The sequence below is a fragment of the Megalops cyprinoides genome, chromosome 5 (genome assembly GCF_013368585.1).
Source record: "Megalops cyprinoides isolate fMegCyp1 chromosome 5, fMegCyp1.pri, whole genome shotgun sequence".
NCBI classification, from domain to species: Eukaryota; Metazoa; Chordata; class Actinopteri; order Elopiformes; family Megalopidae; genus Megalops; species Megalops cyprinoides.
Window position 1 is genome coordinate 5,676,443 of NC_050587.1, and position 25,303 is coordinate 5,701,745.

General features: G+C 38.3%; 2 protein-coding genes across 2 annotated transcripts; both read right to left on the reverse strand.

Annotated features, from left to right (window-relative positions):
- Positions 1-579: 579 nt before the first annotated feature.
- LOC118777605 (C-X-C motif chemokine 9-like) lies at positions 580-5,427 on the reverse strand. Its single transcript, XM_036528702.1, has 7 exons — positions 5,354-5,427; positions 4,952-5,059; positions 4,745-4,837; positions 1,327-1,424; positions 1,034-1,160; positions 749-841; positions 580-635 (listed from the first exon to the last, which is right to left on the reverse strand). The coding sequence occupies exons 1-7, from the start codon at positions 5,425-5,427 to the stop codon at positions 623-625; spliced, it is 606 nt and encodes a 201-aa protein (XP_036384595.1). The 3' UTR covers positions 580-622.
- Positions 5,428-19,991: 14,564 nt separating this feature from the next.
- Positions 19,992-20,998, reverse strand: LOC118778389 (C-X-C motif chemokine 11-6-like). Its single transcript, XM_036529903.1, has 4 exons — positions 20,904-20,998; positions 20,503-20,629; positions 20,218-20,310; positions 19,992-20,104 (listed from the first exon to the last, which is right to left on the reverse strand). The coding sequence occupies exons 1-4, from the start codon at positions 20,956-20,958 to the stop codon at positions 20,092-20,094; spliced, it is 288 nt and encodes a 95-aa protein (XP_036385796.1). The 5' UTR covers positions 20,959-20,998; the 3' UTR covers positions 19,992-20,091.
- Positions 20,999-25,303: the final 4,305 nt, after the last annotated feature.

The following is a 25,303-nucleotide window of genomic DNA, read 5'->3' on the forward strand; positions in this document are numbered from 1 at the left end:
TCCAAAGCATCCAAAAGCATTGGCATATACGAAGAACCTTAATCTGAAACACTTACAACATTTACATTATGAAAACATTCACAGAGTTGCAAAAGAAAGACAGTACAGTATAAACAGAGTATAATCAGTGCTCTGCTCAGTGGTCACCATTAGTGGTTTTAGCTGTCTTAACATCAAATATTGTGATTGTCCTAAAGGCAATCATTGCACAAGTTTCATGTAAATCCATCCATTGCTGTTTCAGTCAAGTCCATAAGACAAACAGAATGACAGAAAGACACATAGGTTGATCATTTTACCTCCTCCTCATAATAGCAAAAGAGATAACTAAATAGCTTTCACTGACTCTCAAAACCAAATGCTTGTTTTAGTTCTGAAAAAAAGGTACAAAAAGTCTAAAAATATATATTTTACACAAAATGTATGGCTTAGTTTAACTTGCTTTGTCATTTGGTAATCTATTCAATAATTAAGTTAATGTGCATTTTCCAATATTAACATGTATCAGTTTAATCACATTTCTCATTAATATACAACAAGCTTGAATGATTCAACATCAGTATCTTCTTAGAGGACTGGGTAAATGTTTTTGCAAATGAGAGTTGCTGCTTCAGGACACATTTCACTCCAGGCTCCTGAAATATGATTCATGCAGTTGTTAGTTACCTAATTAGGAAATCAAAAACACAGAACAATAATTTAAAGTCTGAGTAAAAAGCTGAATGTAAAATATGAATATATACCTCACCTGTTTTTCTTCTGTGCATTCTTGATGAAATTCTGAGCAAATTTGGACTCTGGATTCAAGCACCTCTGTTCTGCATTTTCCTTCAGGGTAACACTGAACAAAGAGAGAAAGAGCCCTCAGTTCCTAGAGTTCTTGTCAATGAACACAGCTTTAAGTTGTTCTGGGCATACTATCATATCAGTAGTTTACAACTGCAAATGCATGTCAATGAACACAGTTATAAGTGATTTTCTTCTGGGTGTGGTATTGTGTCAGTAGATTACAGTAGCTCTGTAAAGTCCTTACATGATTTCCATGCGTTCACACGAGGAGCTGGGAGAATAAACCTCAATCTTCTCAATCTCTTTTGGTCGAATGAAGTTGACACCAGCATCTGTGCACTGACACCGACCCCTGGGAGAAATGGCCATGCCTGATGGGGAGAAAATAAAACAATCACATGTTACAATATTTGTATACAATACTGTTAGTCCTGCAGATATATTAATTGTTGCAAATATCTTTCATTATAAAAGGCACCCATCATTCAATATGACCTTGTAGATATAGACCTTGTTCAGATTTTCAAATTGTAATACCTTTGACATCCACAGACAGCAGGCAGGCCAGCAGGATGAAAGCAGCTGATCTCATGGCTCTGGCAGGTGAGTTTTCTCTTCTTCTTGATTCTTGGCGGCTGAAGAAGTGAAGTTGTGACTGAATGAATGAATCTGCTGTATATATACTATGCAGACTGTATCCCATGATGCAACACTGTCCAAAACAGGGATTTTCCTTCTCTGCTCAATCAGCTGGTTCCTTTTTCATATAGGAGAGCTTCCCATTTCTAAGAAACATTGTCTCAGATAGTAAAAGTGAGTGGGAGGGAGAATGTTATTTCATTCACATGCAGCAGAGTCAAGGAGATTTTAGAAAATTGTTAAATATTGCTGCAGTAATGTAGACTGAGTCCCTGTGGCATGATTTAAAGCATTTTTACATGTAGGCCTAGCTATTCAGTTAAGGAACATGCAAGTGTTTTGTTATTATGATATTGATTCCAAAATGAAAGTAGTCAGGATTGAAGGTAAATAACTAAATGTTACTTGCCTCAATACTTATAACCCCAGACTTCCCGTTAACCTATAGAATGTGTAGCCTTGATTTGGCCAGCTGCTAGAGTTTTTAGGAAGGTAACATTTGTGTTTGATGTTAAATTATGCCTTTTATCCCAGAACCTGAAGTAAAAAATAAAATTAAATTAAAATAACAATTACAAAAAAACTTCAACTATGTGTGAATCTGTTTTTCTATTGGGAAAATATGATATCTACTTTAATTTTATCATGTAGTATGTATTGTACAGAACTCAGGTCAAATATCAACATCATCTTATGCAAACATGGGTACATGGGTACAGTACAAAGCTATGCTATTAAAATCAATAAAATATATGGCAAAACAAGACAGATAAAGAAAAAAATTGGTATGGTTGCTTTCTACATTATATAAATTGTATAAATTGTAAGGGTCTTTGAATTATGCAGAATTCTCAGATAAGCTTTCACTAATGTAATAGTTAAACCTTGGAGGAAAAAATCCATTATGACAACCTTACAATACAATGAGAACTCTGAAAAACCTTACAGTACTTATGAAAGTCTAATTGTATATTTTCATGTGTTCTGCAAACACCCAACCATCCCAGTTTTCTGTAGCCATAACAGCTGCTGGATGATGAAACAGGGTGATTTCCAGGAAGACATTGACCTCTAAAAGATAGGCAGTGCTTTACCCCTCAGGAGGAAAGGAAACTGAATCTGAATCTGAAAAAAGAAGTAGGATTTAAGACTGCAGATGCAATTCATTCAGATCACAAGATTGTTTCTCAACAGGTTTACACCATGTCTGTTGGGCTGTCAGTCAATCCAAAAATGATGTTTATTGTTTCTTTAGTAGTTGATTAATCAGTGTATTTATCATGTCTTTTTAAATGAGTTACACAATGCGCCAGTGTGCTAAATGAGGAACACACTGTGTTGGTGTTGGCTGGGGGTGGGGGACGGTACCAATGGAGGCATGATCAGGTCCTGAAGACCATTGCTGAAGCTATCAGTGCAGGAGTTGAGTGGGCAAAGCGGTCCCGACCCTCCAAGCAGGCCTTTGTCAGAGCTGGGGAGCAGCCAAAACCCACCAAAAGAACATCTGCAGGCATCCTGACCTCTGCAAGGGACTGGCAGCTGTTGGTGGACCTCGAACAGTAGCTGAAGTTCCCCAACCATATTGCAGGCACCACCCTGCGACCAGACATTGTTCTTGTGTCTGAGTCCACCAAGCAAGCTGTGCTGCTGGAGCTGACAGTCCCAGGGGAAGTCCTGCTTGAAAGATGCCTTTGAAAGGAAGCTCTCTAAGTATGCAGGACTAGTTAGGCTGGATGGAGAGTGAGGTGTCTCCCTGTGGAGGTTGGATGCAGGGGATTTGCCAGAGCCTTCATTTATTTGGGCATCGAGGGAGAGAGGAAGAGGAGAGCTATCCGCAGCACCACCGATGCGGCAGAGAGGGTTTCAAGACGGCTGTGGCTCAAAAGAGGAGAACCATGGAGTCCTAAGTAGCTAGCCATCTGGACTCAAGCTGGGGTATGATCAGCCCTGGCTGGGTCACCTGGAGGACGGTGTATGATGTTGAAAGACCTGAAACACCCGATGATTCCAGGAACATCACTGAAGATGTGTCCAGAGGCAACAGTAGATGTATGTGCACAGACAGAAAAAACAAAAGTCTCATGGAAAATCTTCAAAGAAAATGATGGGCATTTATTAATAAATGAAATGAATTTTAGTTTATCATCTCAATTTATTGAATTGAAATAATGAGAGTGTTAATTAGAGTTAACTAGCAACTCCAACCTTTTTCTTATTATGGGGCTTATAGTCTTCAGATATAAGCATTTTATATACATGTGTTTGCAAAGATAGCTGCAATTTGAATGCGAATAAAACGGTTTAATAATATTTTGGTAATATAGGGCAAAAAATGAAACAGTTTTGCTTAATGAGTTGACTGCCCCCCTATGCACATATAGTATTTAACCAGTTTACACTTGATAAAACAATTAGTCATGCAATAAATGATGAATAATATAATGTGAGTATTTTAGAATGAAGATCTCCTCTTAAACGAACCACATAAATTAACGAATGAAAGAGTGAATCTTTTAGTAAATTTCAGGTTTTTTATTTACAGTGTATCATGCCAGATATAAAACAATTCATAAAACATTATTTACATGATAAATTAATAGTCATAAAAAACACATAAAAAGTTGTAAAACAAATTTGAAAGTAAAAGTGAACAAAGTGGCTTTCATTGACTCTCCAAAACAGTCAAAACTATATAAAAAATATTTTACACAAAATATGTATCTTAGTGTAGCTTGCTTTATAAGTTAGTAGTACATTAAATAACTTAGTTGGTACCTATTTACATTTTCCAGTATTGACATATTAACAGGACCTCTAACCAATGCATGTGAATTGCACAAGTTGCAGTGATACAATGTCTTTATCTTCTCTCAGAGGATGCGGGAATACTGGTTAAAGGAAGCTAATGGAAGACTTCAGCTGCTTCAACACATATTTCACTCCAGGCTCCTGAAATATTTTTCAGAAAGTTGTTGGTTACCATATGGAGAAATCAGAAGCACTGAACAATATTTACAGCAAAGGAAAAACACACATTAATTCATTTGCCAGGAGCAAATTCAATATTGTGAACAATAGTGTCCACAGTAATGAGCAAAGAACCCAGTTTATGTAGTTTTTAAATTTGTTCTGTAAAAGTAAACCAGATCACAGTATAAGAGCATGTCTCATCAAATCAGTGAACAAATATCATTGTAACTATGCAGCAAAAAACAAGTTTTCAAAGACCTCACTTCAGTCAAAGTGTATCCAAATCAGAATATAAAAATATGTTCTGAAATATTGATAAAAGAGTGTATGAATATATATACCATACCTCTTCTTCCTCTGGGCATTCTTGATGAAATTCTTGGCAAAGCGAGATTCTGGGTTCAAGCACCTCTGTTCCCCACTTTCCCTCAGGGTAACACTGAACAGACAAACAGGAAGAGCACTATGTTCATATGCAGGATTTATGAATACAGTTATAATGGTGTTTATGTGAGTACATAAACATCATTAAGTAATACTGCAAGACACTCACATGATCTCCAAGCGTTCGCAGGATGAGGTGGGAGAGAAGACCGCAATCTTCTGGATCTCTTTTGGTCGAATGAAGTGCACACCAGCATCCATACACTGGCACCGGCCCCTGGGAGATATGGACATGCCTGCAGAGAAATCACATGATCACATGTTACTAGATGCTTCCAGGTACTAAAACTGTGAATCCTGCACACATTGGTCAGGTAATTGTAGTTTTCCTTCTTTCACAAAGAAACCACAGATATTAATTTCATGACCAATATGAAATAAAGTATAGACACATTTTTGCAACCACTCTGCTCTCTTCCCTTACATAACAGGAGATTACTTCTTATTTCAGGAGTATTGATAGTGTAGAAAATGAAGGTATTGTAATGAAATCAAGCAAATTTAAATATACTGTATATATTTTTTTTTACCTTTGACATCAACAGTCAACAGGCAGGCCAGCAGGATGAAAGCAGCTGATCTCATGGCTCTGGCAGGTGAGTTTTCTCTTCTTCTTAGTTCTTGGCGACTGAAGAGGTGAAGCTGTGACTGAATGAAGGATTCTGCTGTAAATATACTCTGCGGACTGTATCCCATGATGCAACACTCTCCAAAAGAAGGATTTTCCCTGTCTGGTCACTCTGCTGGTTCCTTTTTCATATAGGAGAGCTTCCCATTTCTAAGAAACATTGTCTCAGATAGTAAAAGTGAGTGGGAAGGAGAGTGTTATTTCATTCACATGCAGCAGAGTCAAGGAGATTTTAGAAAATTGTTAAATATTGCTGCAGTAATGTAGACTGAGTCCCTGTGGCATGATTTAAAGCATTTTTACATGTAGGCCTAACTATTTAGTTAAGGAACATGCAAGTGTTTTGTTATTATGATATTGATTCCAAAATGAAAATAGTCAGGATTGAAGGTAAATAACTAAATGTTACTTGCCTCAATACTTATAACCCCAGACTTCCCGTTAACCTATAGAATGTGTAGCCTTGATTTGGCCAGATGCTAGAGTTTTTAGGAAGGTAACATTTGTGTTTGATGTTAAATTATGCCTTTTATCCCAGAACCTGAAGTAAAAAATAAAATTAAATTAAATAAAAAATTACAAAAAAACTTCAACTATGTGTGAATCTGTTTTTCTGTTGGGAAAATATGATATCTACTTTAATTTTATCATGTAGTATGTATTGTACAGAATTCAGGTCAAATATCAACATCATCTTATGCAAACATGGGTACATGGGTACAGTACAAAGCTATGCTATTAAAATCAATAAAATATATGGCAAAACAAGACAGATAAAGAAAAAAATTGGTATGGTTGCTTTCTACATTATATAAATTGTATAAATTATAAGGGTCTTTGAATTATGCAGAATTTTCAGATAAGCTTTCACTAATGTAATAGTTAAACCTTGGAGGAAAAAATCCATCATGACAACCTTACAATACAATGAGAACTCTGAAAAACCTTACAGTACTTATGAAAGTCTAATTGTATATTTTCATGTGTTCTGCAAACACCCAACCATCCCAGTTTTCTGTAGCCATAACAGCTGCTGGATGATGAAACAGGGTGATTTCCAGGAAGATATTGACCTCTAAAAGATAGGAAGTGCTTTACCCCTCAGGAGGAAAAGAAACTGAATCTGAATCTGAAAAAAGAAGTAGGATTTAAGACTGCGGATGCAATTCATTCAGATCACAAGATTGTTTCTCAACAAGTTTTACACCATTTCTGTTGGGCTGTCAGTCAATCCAAAAATGATGTTTATTGTTTCTTTAGTAGTTGATTAATCAGTGTATTTATCGTGTTTTTTTAAATGAGTTACACAATGCGGCAGTGTGCTAAATGAGGAACACACTGTGTTGGTGTTGGCTGGGGCTGGGGGTGGGGGTGGGGGTGGATCGGGGCAGTTGGAGGGGGTTTGTAGTGTGTAATGAGCTTGGAATTTATCTAGGAGTTTATTAAGGAGTTTGGAGTTTCCAGTCAACAAGAGTCTTTTCACACCTGAATATCAGGAGCTTCAGTGAAATAAAAAACATAGGTGAAAGCAGAAGGTTGAGGGAAAAGTATAAAGAATGGCAAATTAACAGTATAAGCAAAATGAGATAAAATCACTCCATGGTAAAATAAAAGACAGTCACAGAACCCAGAGGGTATCTCTTCAGTGTGCAATCATGGAGAAAACAAAAAGCACCATAAACAGATTAAACTTCTGGAGTCATAGTCTGCCAGGGCCCCAACGTCCTTCCAGGCGAGAGGAAAGTGACCTGGGCTGAGCTTTGGAAAGCTGAGGCACACCGCATCCAATTTCGCATCCAGGTAGTGTATGATGTGCTTCCAAGCCCATCAAATCCGCACACATAGGGCAAAGCAGAGTCACCAGCGTGCCCATTGTGCTCCAAGTGAGGAACCCTGGAGCACATCCTCAGCTCCTGTACAAAGGCACTTGGAGAGGGACGGTACCAATGGAGACATGATCAGGTCCTGAAGACCATCGCTGAAGCTATCAGTGCAGGAGTTGAGTGGGCAAAGTGGTCCCGACCCTCCAAGCAGGCCTTTGTCAGAGCTGGGGAGCAGCCAAAACCCACCAAAAGAACATCTGCAGGCATCCTGACCTCTGCAAGGGACTGGCAGCTGTTGGTGGACCTCGAACAGTAGCTGAAGTTCCCCAACCATATTGCAGGCACCACCCTGCGACCAGACATTGTTCTTGTGTCTGAGTCCACCAAGCAAGCTGTGCTGCTGGAGCTGACAGTCCCAGGGGAAGTCCTGCTTGAAAGATGCCTTTGAAAGGAAGCTCTCTAAGTATGCAGGACTAGTTAGGCTGGATGGAGAGTGAGGTGTCTCCCTGTGGAGGTTGGATGCAGGGGATTTGCCAGAGCCTTCATTTATTTGGGCATCGAGGGAGAGAGGAAGAGGAGAGCTATCCGCAGCACCACCGATGCGGCAGAGAGGGTTTCAAGACGGCTGTGGCTCAAAAGAGTCATGGAGTCATAAGTAGCTAGCCATCTGGACTCAAGCTGGGGTATGATCAGCCCCGGCTGGGTCACCTGGAGGAGGGTGTATGATGTTGAAAGACCTGAAACACTCGATGATTCCAGGAACATCACTGAAGATGTGTCCACAGGCAACAGTAGATGTATGTGCACAGACAGAAAAAACAAAAGTCTCATGGAAAATCTTCAAAGAAAATGATGGACATTTATTAATAAATGAAATGAATTTTAGTTTATCATCTCAATTTATTGAATTGAAATAATGAGAGCGTTAATTAGAGTTAACTAGCAATTCCAACCTTTTTCTTATTATGGGGCTTATAGTCCAAATATAAGCATTTTATATACATGTGTTTGCAAAGATAGCTGCAATTTTAATGCCAATTAAACAGTTTAATAATATTTTGGTAATATAGGGCAAAAAATGAAACAGTTTTGCTTAATGAGTTGACTGCCCCCCTATGCACATATAGTATTTAACCAGTTTACACTTGATAAAACAATTAGTCATGCAATAAATGATGAATAATATAATGTGAGTATTTTAGAATGAAGATCTCCTCTTAAACGAACCACATAAATTAACGAATGAAAGAGTGAATCTTTTAGTAAATTTCAGGTTTTTTATTTACAGTGTATCATGCCAGATATAAAACAATTCATAAAACATTATTTACATGATAAATTAATAGTCATAAAAAACACATAAAAAGTTGTAAAACAAATTTGAAAGTAAAAGTGAACAAAGTGGCTTTCATTGACTCTCCAAAACAGTCAAAACTATATAAAAAATATTTTACACAAAATATGTATCTTAGTGTAGCTTGCTTTATAAGTTAGTAGTACATTAAATAACTTAGTTGGTACCTATTTACATTTTCCAGTATTGACATATTAACAGGACCTCTAACCAATGCATGTGAATTGCACAAGTTGCAGTGATACAATGTCTTTATCTTCTCTCAGAGGATGCGGGAATACTGGTTAAAGGAAGCTAATGGAAGACTTCAGCTGCTTCAACACATATTTCACTCCAGGCTCCTGAAATATTTTTCAGAAAGTTGTTGGTTACCATATGGAGAAATCAGAAGCACTGAACAATATTTACAGCAAAGGAAAAACACACATTAATTCATTTGCCAGGAGCAAATTCAATATTGTGAACAATAGTGTCCACAGTAATGAGCAAAGAACCCAGTTTATGTAGTTTTTAAATTTGTTCTGTAAAAGTAAACCAGATCACAGTATAAGAGCATGTCTCAACAAATCAGTGAACAAATGTCATTGTAACTATGCAGCATAAAACAAGTTTTCAAAGACCTCACTTCAGTCAAAGTGTATCCAAATCAGAATATAAAAATATATTCTGAAATATTGATAAAAGTGTGTATGAATATATATACCATACCTCTTCTTCCTCTGGGCATTCTTGATGAAATTCTTGGCAAAGCGGGATTCTGGGTTCAAGCACCTCTGTTCCCCATTTTCCTTCAGGGTAACACTGAACAGAAAAACAGGAAGAGCACTATGTTCATATGCAGGATTTATGAATACAGTTATAATGGTGTTTATTTGAGTACATAAACACCAGTGAGTAATACTGCAAGACACTTACATGATCTCCAGGCGTTCACAGGATGAGGTGGGAGAGAAGACCGCAATCTTCTGGATCTCTTTTGGTCGAATGAAGTGCACACCAGCATCCATACACTGGCACCGGCCCCTGGGAGATATGGACATGCCTGCAGAGAAATCACATGACCACATGTTACTAGATGCCTCCAGGTACTAATACTGTGAATCCTGCACACATTGGTCAGGTAATTGTAATTTTCCTTCATTCACAAAGAAACCACAGATATTAATTTCATGACCAATATGAAATAAAGTATAGACACATTTTCGCAACCACTTTGCTCTCTTCCCTTACATAGCTGGAGATTACTTCTTATTTCAGGAGTATTGATAGTGTAGAAAATGAAGGTATTGTAATGAAATCAAGCAAATTTATATATACTGTATATATTTTTTTTACCTTTGACATCCACAGATAGCAGGCAGGCCAGCAGGATGAAAGCAGCTGATCTCGGGGCAGTTGGAGGGGGTTTGTAGTGTGTAATGAGCTTGGAATTTATCTAGGAGTTTATTAAGGAGTTTGGAGTTTCCAGTCAACAAGAGTCTTTTCACACCTGAATATCAGGAGCTTCAGTGAAATAAAAAACATAGGTGAAAGCAGAAGGTTGAGGGAAAAGTATAAAGAATGGCAAATTAACAGTATAAGCAAAATGAGATAAAATCACTCCATGGTAAAATAAAAGACAGTCACAGAACCCAGAGGGTATCTCTTCAGTGTGCAATCATGGAGAAAACAAAAAGCACCATAAACAGATTAAACTTCTGGAGTCATAGTCTGCCAGGGCCCCAACGTCCTTCCAGGCGAGAGGAAAGTGACCTGGGCTGAGCTTTGGAAAGCTGAGGCACACCGCATCCAATTTCGCATCCAGGTAGTGTATGATGTGCTTCCAAGCCCATCAAATCCGCACACATAGGGCAAAGCAGAGTCACCAGCGTGCCCATTGTGCTCCAAGTGAGGAACCCTGGAGCACATCCTCAGCTGCTGTACAAAGGCACTTGGAGAGGGACGGTACCAATGGAGGCATGATCAGGTCCTGAAGACCATCGCTGAAGCTATCAGTGCAGGAGTTGAGTGGGCAAAGTGGTCCCGACCCTCCAAGCAGGCCTTTGTCAGAGCTGGGGAGCAGCCAAAACCCACCAAAAGAACATCTGCAGGCATCCTGACCTCTGCAAGGGACTGGCAGCTGTTGGTGGACCTCGAACAGTAGCTGAAGTTCCCCAACCATATTGCAGGCACCACCCTGCGACCAGACATTGTTCTTGTGTCTGAGTCCACCAAGCAAGCTGTGCTGCTGGAGCTGACAGTCCCAGGGGAAGTCCCGCTTGAAAGATGCCTTTGAAAGGAAGCTCTCTAAGTATGCAGGACTAGTTAGGCTGGATGGAGAGTGAGGTGTCTCCCTGTGGAGGTTGGATGCAGGGGATTTGCCAGAGCCTTCAGTTATTTGGGCATCGAGGGAGAGAGGAAGAGGAGAGCTATCCGCAGCACCACCGATGCGGCAGAGAGGGTTTCAAGACGGCTGTGGCTCAAAAGAGTCATGGAGTCATAAGTAGCTAGCCATCTGGACTCAAGCTGGGGTATGATCAGCCCCGGCTGGGTCACCTGGAGGAGGGTGTATGATGTTGAAAGACCTGAAACACTCGATGATTCCAGGAACATCACTGAAGATGTGTCCACAGGCAACAGTAGATGTATGTGCACAGACAGAAAAAACAAAAGTCTCATGGAAAATCTTCAAAGAAAATGATGGACATTTATTAATAAATGAAATGAATTTTAGTTTATCATCTCAATTTATTGAATTGAAATAATGAGAGCGTTAATTAGAGTTAACTAGCAATTCCAACCTTTTTCTTATTATGGGGCTTATAGTCCAAATATAAGCATTTTATATACATGTGTTTGCAAAGATAGCTGCAATTTTAATGCCAATTAAACAGTTTAATAATATTTTGGTAATATAGGGCAAAAAATGAAACAGTTTTGCTTAATGAGTTGACTGCCCCCCTATGCACATATAGTATTTAACCAGTTTACACTTGATAAAACAATTAGTCATGCAATAAATGATGAATAATATAATGTGAGTATTTTAGAATGAAGATCTCCTCTTAAACGAACCACATAAATTAACGAATGAAAGAGTGAATCTTTTAGTAAATTTCAGGTTTTTTATTTACAGTGTATCATGCCAGATATAAAACAATTCATAAAACATTATTTACATGATAAATTAATAGTCATAAAAAACACATAAAAAGTTGTAAAACAAATTTGAAAGTAAAAGTGAACAAAGTGGCTTTCATTGACTTTCCAAAACAGTCAAAACTATATAAAAAATATTTTACACAAAATATGTATCTTAGTGTAGCTTGCTTTATAAGTTAGTAGTACATTAAATAACTTAGTTGGTACCTATTTACATTTTCCAGTATTGACATATTAACAGGACCTCTAACCAATGCATGTGAATTGCACAAGTTGCAGTGATACAATGTCTTTATCTTCTCTCAGAGGATGCGGGAATACTGGTTAAAGGAAGCTAATGGAAGACTTCAGCTGCTTCAACACATATTTCACTCCAGGCTCCTGAAATATTTTTCAGAAAGTTGTTGGTTACCATATGGAGAAATCAGAAGCACTGAACAATATTTACAGCAAAGGAAAAACACACATTAATTCATTTGCCAGGAGCAAATTCAATATTGTGAACAATAGTGTCCACAGTAATGAGCAAAGAACCCAGTTTATGTAGTTTTTAAATTTGTTCTGTAAAAGTAAACCAGATCACAGTATAAGAGCATGTCTCAACAAATCAGTGAACAAATATCATTGTAACTATGCAGCATAAAACAAGTTTTCAAAGACCTCACTTCAGTCAAAGTGTATCCAAATCAGAATATAAAAATATATTCTGAAATATTGATAAAAGTGTGTATGAATATATATACCATACCTCTTCTTCCTCTGGGCATTCTTGATGAAATTCTTGGCAAAGCGGGATTCTGGGTTCAAGCACCTCTGTTCCCCATTTTCCTTCAGGGTAACACTGAACAGAAAAACAGGAAGAGCACTATGTTCATATGCAGGATTTATGAATACAGTTATAATGGTGTTTATTTGAGTACATAAACACCAGTGAGTAATACTGCAAGACACTTACATGATCTCCAGGCGTTCACAGGATGAGGTGGGAGAGAAGACCGCAATCTTCTGGATCTCTTTTGGTCGAATGAAGTGCACACCAGCATCCATACACTGGCACCGGCCCCTGGGAGATATGGACATGCCTGCAGAGAAATCACATGACCACATGTTACTAGATGCCTCCAGGTACTAATACTGTGAATCCTGCACACATTGGTCAGGTAATTGTAATTTTCCTTCATTCACAAAGAAACCACAGATATTAATTTCATGACCAATATGAAATAAAGTATAGACACATTTTCGCAACCACTTTGCTCTCTTCCCTTACATAGCTGGAGATTACTTCTTATTTCAGGAGTATTGATAGTGTAGAAAATGAAGGTATTGTAATGAAATCAAGCAAATTTATATATACTGTATATATTTTTTTTACATTTGACATCCACAGATAGCAGGCAGGCCAGCAGGATGAAAGCAGCTGATCTCATGGCTCTGGCAAGTGAGTTTTCTCTTCTTCTTGGTTCTTGGCGGCTGAAGAGGTGAAGTTGTGACTGAATGAATGAATCTGCTATATATATACTGTGCAACCCTGTCCAAAAGAAGGATTTTCCCTCTCTGCTCAATCAGCTGGTTCCTCTTTCATATAGGAGAGCTTCCCATTTCTCAGAAACAGTGTCTCAAATAGTAAAAGTGAGTGGGAGGGAGAGTGTTGATTCACGTGCAGCAGAGCCAAGGAGATTTTAGACCATTTTTAAATATTGCTGCAATAATGTACACTGATTCAATATAAAAAGCATGCTATGTCATGATTTAAAGCAATTTTACCTGTACTTGCCCAGGTAAAGTACATGCTGTTGGTTTGTTATTATGATATCGATTCCAAAATGACAATACACAGGATTCAATGTAATTAACATGGGGTTCTTGTTTTCAGTATGTGTTACTTGCCCCAATGTTTCTAACCCCAGATTCATCATTAACCCTTAGCACATGTAGCCTTGGGTTGGCCAGCTGCTGCAGTCTTTAGGAAAGCAACACTTGCGTTTGATGTTAAACTCTGTTTTTTATCTGATAACGTCAACTAAAAGATAAAATTACATACTCATTCAAAAAAAAAAAAACTTGAAAATATGTGATACGTAATTTGTTATTTGAATTATGCAGAATTCCTGCTTGAAGCTTTAACTTTAACTTAGCTTTAGCTTTAACTAATGTAATAGTTGAATTTTGGAGGAAAAACCCAACATGACAATCTTACAGTACTTAAGAAAGTCTAATTGTATATTTTCATGTGTTCTGCAAACGCCCAACCATCCCAGTTTTCTGTAGCCATAACAGCTGCTGGATGATGAAACAGGGTGATTTCCAGGAAGACATTGACCTCTAAAAGATAGGCAGTGCTTTACCCCTCAGGAGGAAAGGAAACTGAATCTGAATCTGAAAAAAGAAGTAGGATTTAAGACTGCAGATGCAATTCAGTCAAATGACAATATTGTTTCTCAACAAGTTTTACAACATTTCTGTTGGGCTGTCAGTCAATCCAAAAATGATGTTTATTGTTTCCAAAGTAGTTGATTAATCAGTGTATTTCTCATGTCTTTTTTAAATACGGTACACAATGTTGCAGTGTGCTAAGTGTGCGATATGCTGTGTTTGTGGTGGGGGTGGCGGTGGACTGGGGAGTTGAGAGGGTTCGTATAATGAGTAATGAGTAATTTGTATAGTGTGTAATGAGTTTTATTAAGTAGTTTGCAATACTGTATTGAACAGTGTAAAAGAAAATAGCAAATTCAAACTCAGGTTTTAAAACAATAAATTTGTTTTGTAACCTGCCTGTGCCCATTTTCAATTTCCACATAATTCTGATCCCAACAGTCAATATGTAATTGTATTGGAAAAAGGCAAGTACTTAAAATTACTGTCAGATTATTAAGATGTAAACCAATTGTCTTCTGCACAATGTGATCTTGCTCAGATTTCATTCAGAGAATTGCATTCACCAAGAATTTTTTCATACCTGGTTAGCAGGAGCTTCAGGTGGTGAAATAAAAACATATGAACGGAGAGCGTTGAAGGAAAAGCATGAAGGATGTAAAATCAACATGATATAAATGAAATCAGGAAAGGCTTAATGAATCTCCCTAGTACTTTGATGCATGTTTCAATTTCTTGCTTTTATCAAGGAATGTGAGGAACCCCCTTCATTGCAATTCATGTAGCCATATTTCAGTTTGGAACATTGGTTTTCGGCCAAGATTTTGACCCCATACCTTGAGTATGTACTTAAGAGTCTGTTTTCAAATGATCAAATAGATTTCATGTACAGTGGAAACTTTTTTAATCTAAGGAGGGTGCTCAACATTATTTATTCCTGTGCTGTTTCAATGATCCAGTAACTAAATGGCAAAAAAGCTATTTATAAGGTAAAGTGGAACTCAAAGCACAAGCTCTGCGCCCCGTTTTCTGGTTGGCCGAGCCGGAACGAGGAGGCGGGGCGCAGCGCCGCGGGATACCTGCGTCAGGGGAGAGAGCGGAAGAGGAGGGGGGGGGGGGACCGAGACGCAGGCGAATAATTTCTTAATTATAAAATAATTTCTTCCTTCTTCCTAAAGCATCCATTTCATTTAGTTCCATATAAATATATCCATTGCTTTATCGGCATTCACAAACAGAATGACAGATAAACACACACAGGTTGGCCACTTTACCATCTCCTCCTAATGGGAGTGGGAGTAAAACAGCTACAACAACAGTTGAGTCAAAAACAGAAAAAAATAGAGTAATAGAACAAAATATATAAAATGATTTAAAAAATAGCTTACTGTTTAACATGTAAAGTACTTGCTTCATAATTCAGTAAAACATTTAACCATTTGGTAAACTTGGAATTTACATTCCAATGTCAACACATCTAGGTTTAATTGGATTATTTATCAGTGCAGGTGAATTACACAAGATTTGACAACATGTTAGTGGCAATGATGCAATGACGTTATCTTCTCTCAGATGGAACTGGTAAAGTGAATGGAAGACTTCTGCTGCTTCAAGACATATTTCACTCCAGGCTCCTGAAATATGATTCATACAATTGTTAGTTATCTAAATAGGAAATCAAAAACACAGAAAAATATTTTAAAGTTGGGGTAAAAAAGCTGAATGTGAAATATGAATATATACCTTATATTTTACACAAAATGTATGGCTTAGTTTAACTTGCTTTGTCACTTGGTAATCTATTAAGTTAATATGTTTGCATTTTCCAATATTAACGTGTATCAGTTTAATCTCATTAATATTATACAACAAGCTTGAATGATTCAACATCAGTATCTTCTCTTAGAGGACTGGGTAAATGTTTTTGCAAATGAGAGTTGCTGCTTCAGGACACATTTTACTCCAGGCTCCTGAAATATGATTCATGCAGTTGTTAGAATCCCAAAAATGTGGTCAAAAGAAACAGGCAAAAAAAAAAAAAATCAGCAAAACAGGCAGGCAGAACAGGACAAACAGCTCGAAGCAAAACAGATGAACTACAAGGAACTAGCAACAAGACACAAAACAAACGGGGAATATATAGGGCAAGGCTGATGAGGAGATGGGATGCAGGTGCGCAGGCAGGCAGGTGGAGACAGTCAGGTAATCAGGTGGGTGGGGACAGGGCAGAGAGCAGGGCAGGGCTGGAACACAGGGAAAAACAGTAAACAACAGCACATACAAGGAAAACAAAAACAAACCGGGCTAAGAAGCCGCAGTCCTGACAGAATCTCTAAACAAATACTTATTCCAGTTTTGAAAAATAAGATACAGAGTTCTTATAAGAGTTAGAGTTCTTGTTAATGAATACAGTGGTAAATTATTTTCTTCTGGGAGTAGTGTCATGTCAGCACATAACCCAATAAAATCCCTACATGATTTCCATGCATTCACAGGAGGAGCTGGGAGAAAAAACCTCAATCTTCGCAATCTCTTTTGGACAAATGAAGTTCACACCAGCATCCAGGCACTGACACCGACCCCTGGGAGAAATGTTCGTCGAGTACTGTTGTAACCTGCGGGACATCGAAATGCTTGACGTGAAAAGGCTTACCGTGGCTTAATGTTCCAAAACAGCTATCAGTGATCACCAGATCTCTCTTGTACATCTCTTGTCATAAACATTTCCACCTGTCAAAAAATCAAAACCGAAATTCTAGGAGTATGGTCGTTATCTCACGTTAAGTGTTTTCCTCTCCATTGACGCCGATAAGGAAAAGGCTTAACGTGGCTTAATGTCCAAAAACAGCGATCAATGATCACCAAATTTGTGTGGCATCTCACATGTCAGAAATGCTATCTCCTATCAAAAAAAGCAAAACTGAAATCCAATGAAAGGGGTAACTATATACCGTTTCTTCTCTATTGATCCCCATTATAAGGAAAAAGCTTAACATAGCCTTATGGACCAAAACAGTGACGTATCAGGACTATACTTCTCGAACATGTTTCTGAACACGTTTAATAACCAATACGATGACCCCATGGGTTTAATATAAACGTTTTCATTGAAGTTCCCAGCATAGGAACCCATTATAAAGACAATGTGTGCGGCTGGCCTATAAATTGGCCTACTGGGAATATCTTAATGCAAATATTCATGTTTAACCTCTTACAAAATCACTTGAGCTATATGCTACACTACACTGGGGTGGTGATAAGCACGTGTATAATCGGCAATGTGTAGGTGTAAGGGGTGTGGGTCCGCGAGCAAGCGAGTTTTGAACCGAGGTTCTCACTACTCACTGCCAAACCCTTACAGCCAGCATCATTGCCAGTTGAGCTAGAGACAAATTGCCGTTAGCCTGTTGGCAACAATGCTACTTAACCAGGTCTCGGGGAGTGACGTACCGCTGAAACCGCTCGGCTACTTGCTACCCGCTACCTAAGGCTTTACGCAGGACTCACACAAGCTATTACTTCAGCTCTGCTACATAGGCCTACTGTTGCAATAACATTAAGGCTTTTCTGCCATTATAAGAAAAAAGCTTAACGTGGCTTAATAATGAACCTAAACATTTCTCTCACACATCTCATCATAAACACAATCTCCTCTTGAAAAATCAAAACAGAAGTCCAAGGAATATGGTTATCACGTAGGACAGTTACCCCTTTCATTGGATTTCGGTTTTGCTTTTTTGTTAGTTGATCGCCGTTTGGAAAATTAAGTTATAGCCTACGAAGCGTTTTCCTCATAATGGGCATCAATGGAGAGTTTTGCTTTTTTGATAAGAGAGGAATGTTTATGACGTGAGATGTCAGACAAATTTTGCAATCATTGATCGCTGTTTTGGGACATTAAGCCACGTTAAGCCTTTTCACGTTAAGCATTTCAGAATGCCCCTAACCTGCTCGCAAACAACAGTTGCAGCTAGCTCTGTTATGGAGGGGGTCTGAACACGTGATCAGGTAAAAGTTAGCCGGTTTGCAAATGAAAACTGTATTTACCTGAATCATCTCTCTCAAAGAATAACTTGCTAACCAAATCTTTAGCTGATTAATAATGATTATAAACTCAATGAGGATATACTGTGTATACAGTTATTGACCACAAAAATAATCTTTTAAAGTTCAGGAGTGGCTGTGTACATTTGTCATTTTTCAATAAACAGTATAACTCTTGCAGAATGCAGACTTACTCTGCCACAAACCATATGAATGTGTGGTGGAAAACTACTCCCAGTCTGGGCCAGGTAGACTGGGGCTTCTTCCACACTTGAACAGTAATTCACCAATTTATGTAATGTATATATACACCTTTCTATATACCTTTCTGTAATAATTTCAGAAAGTGACCAAAAGTGACCAAAAAAGGACAAATATAATACTCAAGAGTCTGATGTAATTTGTTTATTGTATATGTTGCAAATCACATACAGTAAACCGGGCTGGTCCGCACAGAGCAACACACATTCACTCTGAAACACCCTCTGAAAGCATTTCTCTTTTATGCTTTTTTCCCTTAGCTCCTCTTATTGTGGAGCTTAGACTCTAACCCCCTCCTTCAGTTTCATAACACATTTTCTGTACACTATTATTTCCTGCCTAATTATTTAAAAAATCCCGCCTTGGCTGTACACTATTGTCTCCAAAGCCACACATATCTAATTTATAAAAAAAAAAAATTAAAAAAATATCAGTCCTGCTTCAGCTGCTCTCCAGTATTGCCAAGGCCACGCATACCTAATATATGTATAAAAATAACTGTCCCTGCTTAACCTTGGCTGTATTCCATGAAGAATCCCTTGTTAAACAACTCCCCTTGACAAAGACCAATTCTTTTATCTTACACTCAAGGTCCATCCTCCGAGCGCTGCTGAGACAGCATCCAGCTAAGCCCCGATAATAAGCCTTACTTGGCACACAGGTATCTCACAGCTGCTTACCCCTCCCTCAGTCCTCTGTACTGTTCTGACCCTTCCGTTTAGTTTTTACCCACATGCATGCAAAACAAGAAGTTTATTTAAGGTTAAAATATTAAATTATCTGTGCATAGTAAAAATAAAGAGGTTAAAATCAAAAACTTACATATACTGGCAATGCTTATGATTTACATATGGGGTATACACTTAGTCAAAAATCTTCCACCACAAATGAATAATAAATGAATATTTTAGTTTAAAAGTCTCTTTTTTATTTACAACATATCAAAAACAAAGACATTGATCTGTAGAAAAATACATTTACATCCACATCCAAAACATCCAAAAGCATTGGCATATATGAAGCACCTTTTTAATCTGCAACACTTTACAACATTTACATTATGAAAACATTCACAGAGTTGCAAAAGAAAGACAGTACAGTATAAACAGAGTATAAACTAGTACTCTACTCAGTGGTCACCATTAGTGGTTTTAGCTGCCTTAACATCAAATATTGTGATTGTCCTAAAGGCAATCAATCATTGCACCAGTTTCATATAAATCCATCCATTGCTGTTTCAGTCAGGTCCGTAAGACAAACATAATGACAAAAAGACACATAAGTTGATCACTTTACCTCCTCCTCAGTGAAGGAAGTAAGTGAATAGCTTTCACTGACTCTTAAAAACAAATACTTATTCCAGTTTTGAAAATAAAAAAGACTCTCTCAGTCTGAAGTCTAAAAATAGATTTTACACAAAATGTATGGCTTAGTTTAACTTCCTTTGTAATTTTATAATCTAATAATTTAGTCAATGTTTTGACATTTTCCAATATTAGCATGTATCGGTTTAATCATATTTATTATCAATACACAAGCTGGAATGATTCAACATCGGTATCTTCTCTTAGAGGACTTGGGAAATGATTTTGCGAATGAGAGTTGCTGCTTCAAGACACATTTCACTCCGGGCTTCTGAAATATGATTCATACAATTGTTAGTTACCTCATTTGGAATTCAATGACATGGAACAATAATTTAAAGTTGGAGTAAAAAGCTGAATGTAAAATATGAATATATACCTCACCTGTTTTTCTTCTGTGCATTCTTGATGAAATTCTGGGCAAATTTGGACTTTGGATTCAAGCACCTCTGTTCTGCACTTTCCTTCAGGGTAACACTGAACAAAGAGAGGAAGAGCCCTCAGTTCCTAGAGTTCTTGTCAATGAACACAGCTTTAAGTTGTTCTGGGCATACTATCATGTTGGTAGTTTACAACTGCAAATGCATGTCAATGAACACAGTTATAAGTGATTTTCTTCTGGGTGTAGTATTGTGTCAGTAGATTACAGTAGCTCTGTAAAGTCCTTACATGATTTCCATGCGTTCACAGGAGGAGCTGGGAGAAAAAACCTCAATCTTCTCAATCTCTTTTGGTCGAATAAAGTTGACACCAGCATCCATGCACTGACACCGACCCCTGGGAGAAATGGCCATGCCTGATGGGGAGAAAATAAAACGATCACATGTTAATTTTTAATCCTGCAAATATTTTATTTTCATTTTCACAAACAAAAGCATCTCACAGTCACTATGAGTGTCAGTGTGACCTTGCATGTATTTAACAAAGCCTATGATCACTATAGGTACATTTACCTCTCCTCATAGAGGAGATAGTGACTTCTCTTAAATTTTACAGATTTTTGTCATATTTGATATAGACCTTTAAGAAATGCACAAATTATGCACAGGTATGATGCACAGTTCTCATACCTTTGACCTCCACAGACAGCAGACAGGCCAGCAGGATGAAAGCAGCTGATCTCATGGCTCTGGCAGGTGAGTTTTCTCTTCTTCTTGGTTCTTGGCAGCTGAAGAGGTGAAGTTGTGACTAAATGAATGAATCTGCTGTATATATACTGCGCGGACTGTATCCCATGATGCAACACTGTCCAAAAGAGGGATTTTCCCTGTCTGCTCGCTCAGCTGGTTCTTCTTTCATAGGAGAATTTCCCGTTTCTCAGAAACAGTGTCTCAGATAGTAAAAGTGTCTGGAAGTAATGATGCTATTTTTGGTGCAGCAGAGAAAAGATTTATATCGATGTCTCATAAGGTTAGTATGACTATCCATGCAACTGACAATGGTGAAATGAGCACGCTCTGGTAAACCTACGTGCCCCTAACCCCTCCAGAACAAAGCCAGTTCATTCCACTGCTGTTGGATCCTGGTCACTCTTGGCAAATGACACAGCTAGTTTTGAACCCGGGCCTTAGGGCTGAAATTGAAGCCAACACCTTGCCTTCTGAGCCAATCAGGACCCCATAATGACATTCTTCTTAATAATGGAAATGCCTTGACCAATCACTACTCAGAAATCAAGCCATGCACCCATTAGATAATATGTATTGTGGAAAAAATGTACTGCTTATTTTATTTCATGAGTGTGCATTTTCTTAGAATTTTAGTTTTGATTTTTACATTGTCAAACTAAGATTCAAAAGTATGTTCAATATTGTGGGCAATATTGTGTTTGTGATGGTACTTACAGTACAAGAACATCATGCATATTATAAAAATTGGTAAAATATTTCAAGTTTAATTATCATAAAATATACCATAAATAGCATAGCTGTGCATTTTTTCCATCCTTTAAGACATTGCCGTGTCATGATTTTTTTTTAATTGAATTGAAAGTACAAAAAGTGATGAGAAATCTCACATATTTGCTCTTATTTATGCGTTCATCTTTGTGTAGATTAATGAGTTTACCAATATAAAAACACCCAAAATCATTATGGAATCTCTGGAGGGCAAGTAGTGTGAGAGCTGAGTGTCTGATCATTTTGTATTCTTTGTCTCTACCTGCATGTATAAAAGTTATAAAAAAAGATTTATTCTTCACAAAGCCCTCTGTGTACTCTCCTGAAATGTTAAGGATGTTGTATTTTCCTGAGCAGAGCAGATTATCTGATCCAGGGCCTTGACTGGGGTCTGTCCTGTGTGGGTCTAAGGAAGCACACAGGCCATGCCCGGTCAGCAATAGATATGGTTTCACCTGGCTCAAGTCTGAAGGAATGTTTTTAGGGAGTTTTTTTTTTTTTTTAATGAACTCCTAACCACAGAATGCATAAAATTGTAATGTACTGTACTCTAATGAAAGTTGGAATTGCTCTGATTTCTCTATGCAAGTTGTTGGATGACTTTTCCCCTGAGAGCTTTCAGAATAAACAGAATTGTCTCATTGCACTCTGAGTCTGTTTCATCACTGAAGTTTCTTTCTAGATGGTGAAATTCCACAACAGTAGGCAATGCTTCTGGAGAGCAAAATGATTTGAGACAACTTTGATGTATAATACCCAGGGACCAGTAATGGATGGAGAATCTGTGGGCAAAATTTCAACCCACATAATAATTGTGAATTGTGAAGAAAAACACTGGCTGAGATAGACTGACTGTATGGCACAGAGTTGCAATGAAAGGGGACTTTCTCATGCCTTGTAAAATGAAACTTGCCTGTGCCCTTTTTTGCACTCTCTCTCTGCAGTTGTGACACTGGGTGATTTCCAGGAAGGCTGTGACCTTCCTCCAGTATCTGGCTGTTATGTTGACCCAGCATGTTGTGTTTTTCAGCAGGGGGTGGAAACTGAAACTGGAGTAAGTGGCCATGTTGTAGTGAAGGACAAGACCAGTCACCCCACCCGGCCTCAAACCCGGGTCTACAGGGTACCAACCATGCAACTTTGACCACAACACCAAAGAGCATGGCAGTCAGAGCGCATACGCAGCTGTAGTGACAGCACTCTATCACACTGCCCTCCCCTTCGGGAAGCACGCCCATGCACTTCACACACCGAGGCTTCCCTCACGCATTCCCCTGCCATACTTTTCCCATCCCAGGGTGCCCCACTCACCAGTGCTTCACCTATCTCTGGGGTCCCTCACACCGGGGTCACCCTAACCCGGGGGTCCCTCATACGGCTCACACACCGGGCACGCCTCCGATGGCCTCACGGCAAGCCACTCTAACACCATTTGTAGCAAAGGGCAAGAGCAGTCACCCCACCCAGCCTCAAACCCGGGTCTACAGGGTACCAAACTGCAGCTTTGACCGTGACGCCAAAGAGCCAGGCTCATTGGTATGGCAGTCAGAGCGCATACTCAACTGTAGTGACAGCACTCTGTCACACATATACACATTCTGTCTCAGGAGGTCATGTGAGAAAATATCATTTACTTTGCATTCATTTTGTCCATCAATTTGAGGCAGGGGGCATTTTTGTTTAGACTTCATTTTGTGTGTTTGAAGTTGTAATGCATTATGAATTTTAAACACAGCAAATTTCTTTTGGTCCAAGTTGTCCACACTTGTCAGAAAAATGCTGAAACCACATGGGCTTTTCACAGAAACATTTTTCAGTTGATGTGTTGCCCTGAAGAAGGCAAAGAAAAAATGTAACTGAACATACAAGAAGCAACCTGATTAAACACATCACAATTTATAATGTAAATGAAAGTTACTTAAATAAGTCCATACAAATAACCAATTTGTATGGACTTTGCCACTTAATTGAGTTACACATCAGTGGAATCTACTCCATATCTAACTTTAGCAGAGGTAACCTCTTATGCATACCCAGTTGCAGTGGCGGAACTAGAATTTTTGGGGTGGCCAAGGCTACTTTAGGGGGGTCCATAGACCATGAGAGAAAATTAGTGTGCAACCCTAACCTGGCATCTAAGGAGCATGAATGAATCCTATGACTGCTGATTAGAGGTATAAGTGATAATTCACTTAACCCGGAGTTCTTTAGTGTGGCAGATAGTGTGGTCCTCTAAGGTTACTTCACTAGAATTCTTTAACATACTACGAATAGCCAGTGTCTCTACGTCAGAACTGCAGCTCAATTTCTTCCTCACACACACACACACACATACTGTACTCACATACTGGACAGACTTGGGTCTCTCCATTTTTGTGAATATATAATCTGGGTCTATAAGTGTTGAACATCCAAAATATTTTCAGAAAATAAAGCTCAGGCACCAAGGAGATAAGATAGCATTTGTATGTGACATAATTTGCATAGTTTATTTATGGAAGTAAATTCACCAAAAAAAAAAAACACACACACACACTGAAATTTGACAAAACAGGTATGACCAACTTGTACAGACCTCTCTGATCCGCCCAAGTCAAACAATGTTTTTTTTTTTCTGTCTGACTGAAAACACAAGATATGCCTGCACAAAATATTATCAAGCAGAAATGGACTTGAAAAAGAAAACTAATTTTGGTGCCCACCAATATTACAAACTTAAACAATGTTCCCTGCAATTACTGCAAGGTTTTTTTTTTTTTTTTTTCCAAAAACATAATTTCTCAACAACAACCCATATTTATCGTACAGTAAGATGAGTAAGTGCATTTTTGTTTGTTATTCAAGCTTACATATATTTTACAGGCTTTGTTGATTTGTAACTGTTGTATTTGTTGTTCTGTTAGTTACATATGCAACAAAATAGTAATGGTACCTACTTTAACCCCCATTACTTTTCAACCTCTATTTCTCAGCCAATTTACACTGAATTGCAAAAATAAGACAGTCTATTGTTACATCTAAGAATTTTAGTCCAATGTCAATCTTAATTACAAATCCCCATTATCATAACTGTACCTTAAAATCAAGTACCAGCCTTAGTTACTAGTTAGATCACGGCTAGCCCTACTCTGCAATAAGTAGCAATAATTTCTTACACCTTTACGATGGCAAACAGGCTATCTGCAAAGTGTGGTAATTTTTTGAGTAGGCCTACCGTTAACAGATTGATAATAACAATTGTTCGTTTTGAGTTCAAGTACGAAAATCTAACCGAGTTAATGGATTTCAAATTGCTAAATGCTAACTTGCTGAACACTGACAGCTGTGCTAGTTACCCCACATTGGCTAAACACTCGTATACTGTAACTTACGACACTGCAGTGTATATGCGTGGCGTGTATTACTAGCACAGATGTAAACACAATGTTAGGCTAAATTGGGAATTGCGATCTCTCTTATCTGAACTGTCTGTTGTGGAGCCAAATTGCCAATATGCATCTACACAGCGACTCAACTTTCGTCAAAGTTGTTCAGGAAACCTAAACCCGATGCTAAACCTTAAAACTCACTTC

What these genes read in the sequence shown, in the direction of transcription:
- LOC118777605 (XM_036528702.1), bottom strand. Translation starts at nt 5,427, where the DNA reads ATGAGATCAGCTGCTTTCATCCTGCTGGCCTGCCTGTTGACTGTTGAT. An exon ending in TGCGAACGCTTGGAGATCAT is followed by an intron (nt 4,838 to 4,951) that starts GTGAGTGTCTTG and finishes TTGTCTGTTCAG; the next exon opens with TGTTACCCTGAGGGAAAGTG. An exon ending in AATGCCCAGAGGAAGAAGAG is followed by an intron (nt 1,425 to 4,744) that starts GTATGGTATATA and finishes TCACTTCTTCAG; the next exon opens with CCGCCAAGAATCAAGAAGAA.
- LOC118778389 (XM_036529903.1), bottom strand. Translation starts at nt 20,958, where the DNA reads ATGAGATCAGCTGCTTTCATCCTGCTGGCCTGTCTGCTGTCTGTGGAG. An exon ending in GCTGTCTGTGGAGGTCAAAG is followed by an intron (nt 20,630 to 20,903) that starts GTATGAGAACTG and finishes TCTCCCCATCAG; the next exon opens with GCATGGCCATTTCTCCCAGG. An exon ending in TGTGAACGCATGGAAATCAT is followed by an intron (nt 20,311 to 20,502) that starts GTAAGGACTTTA and finishes CTCTTTGTTCAG; the next exon opens with TGTTACCCTGAAGGAAAGTG.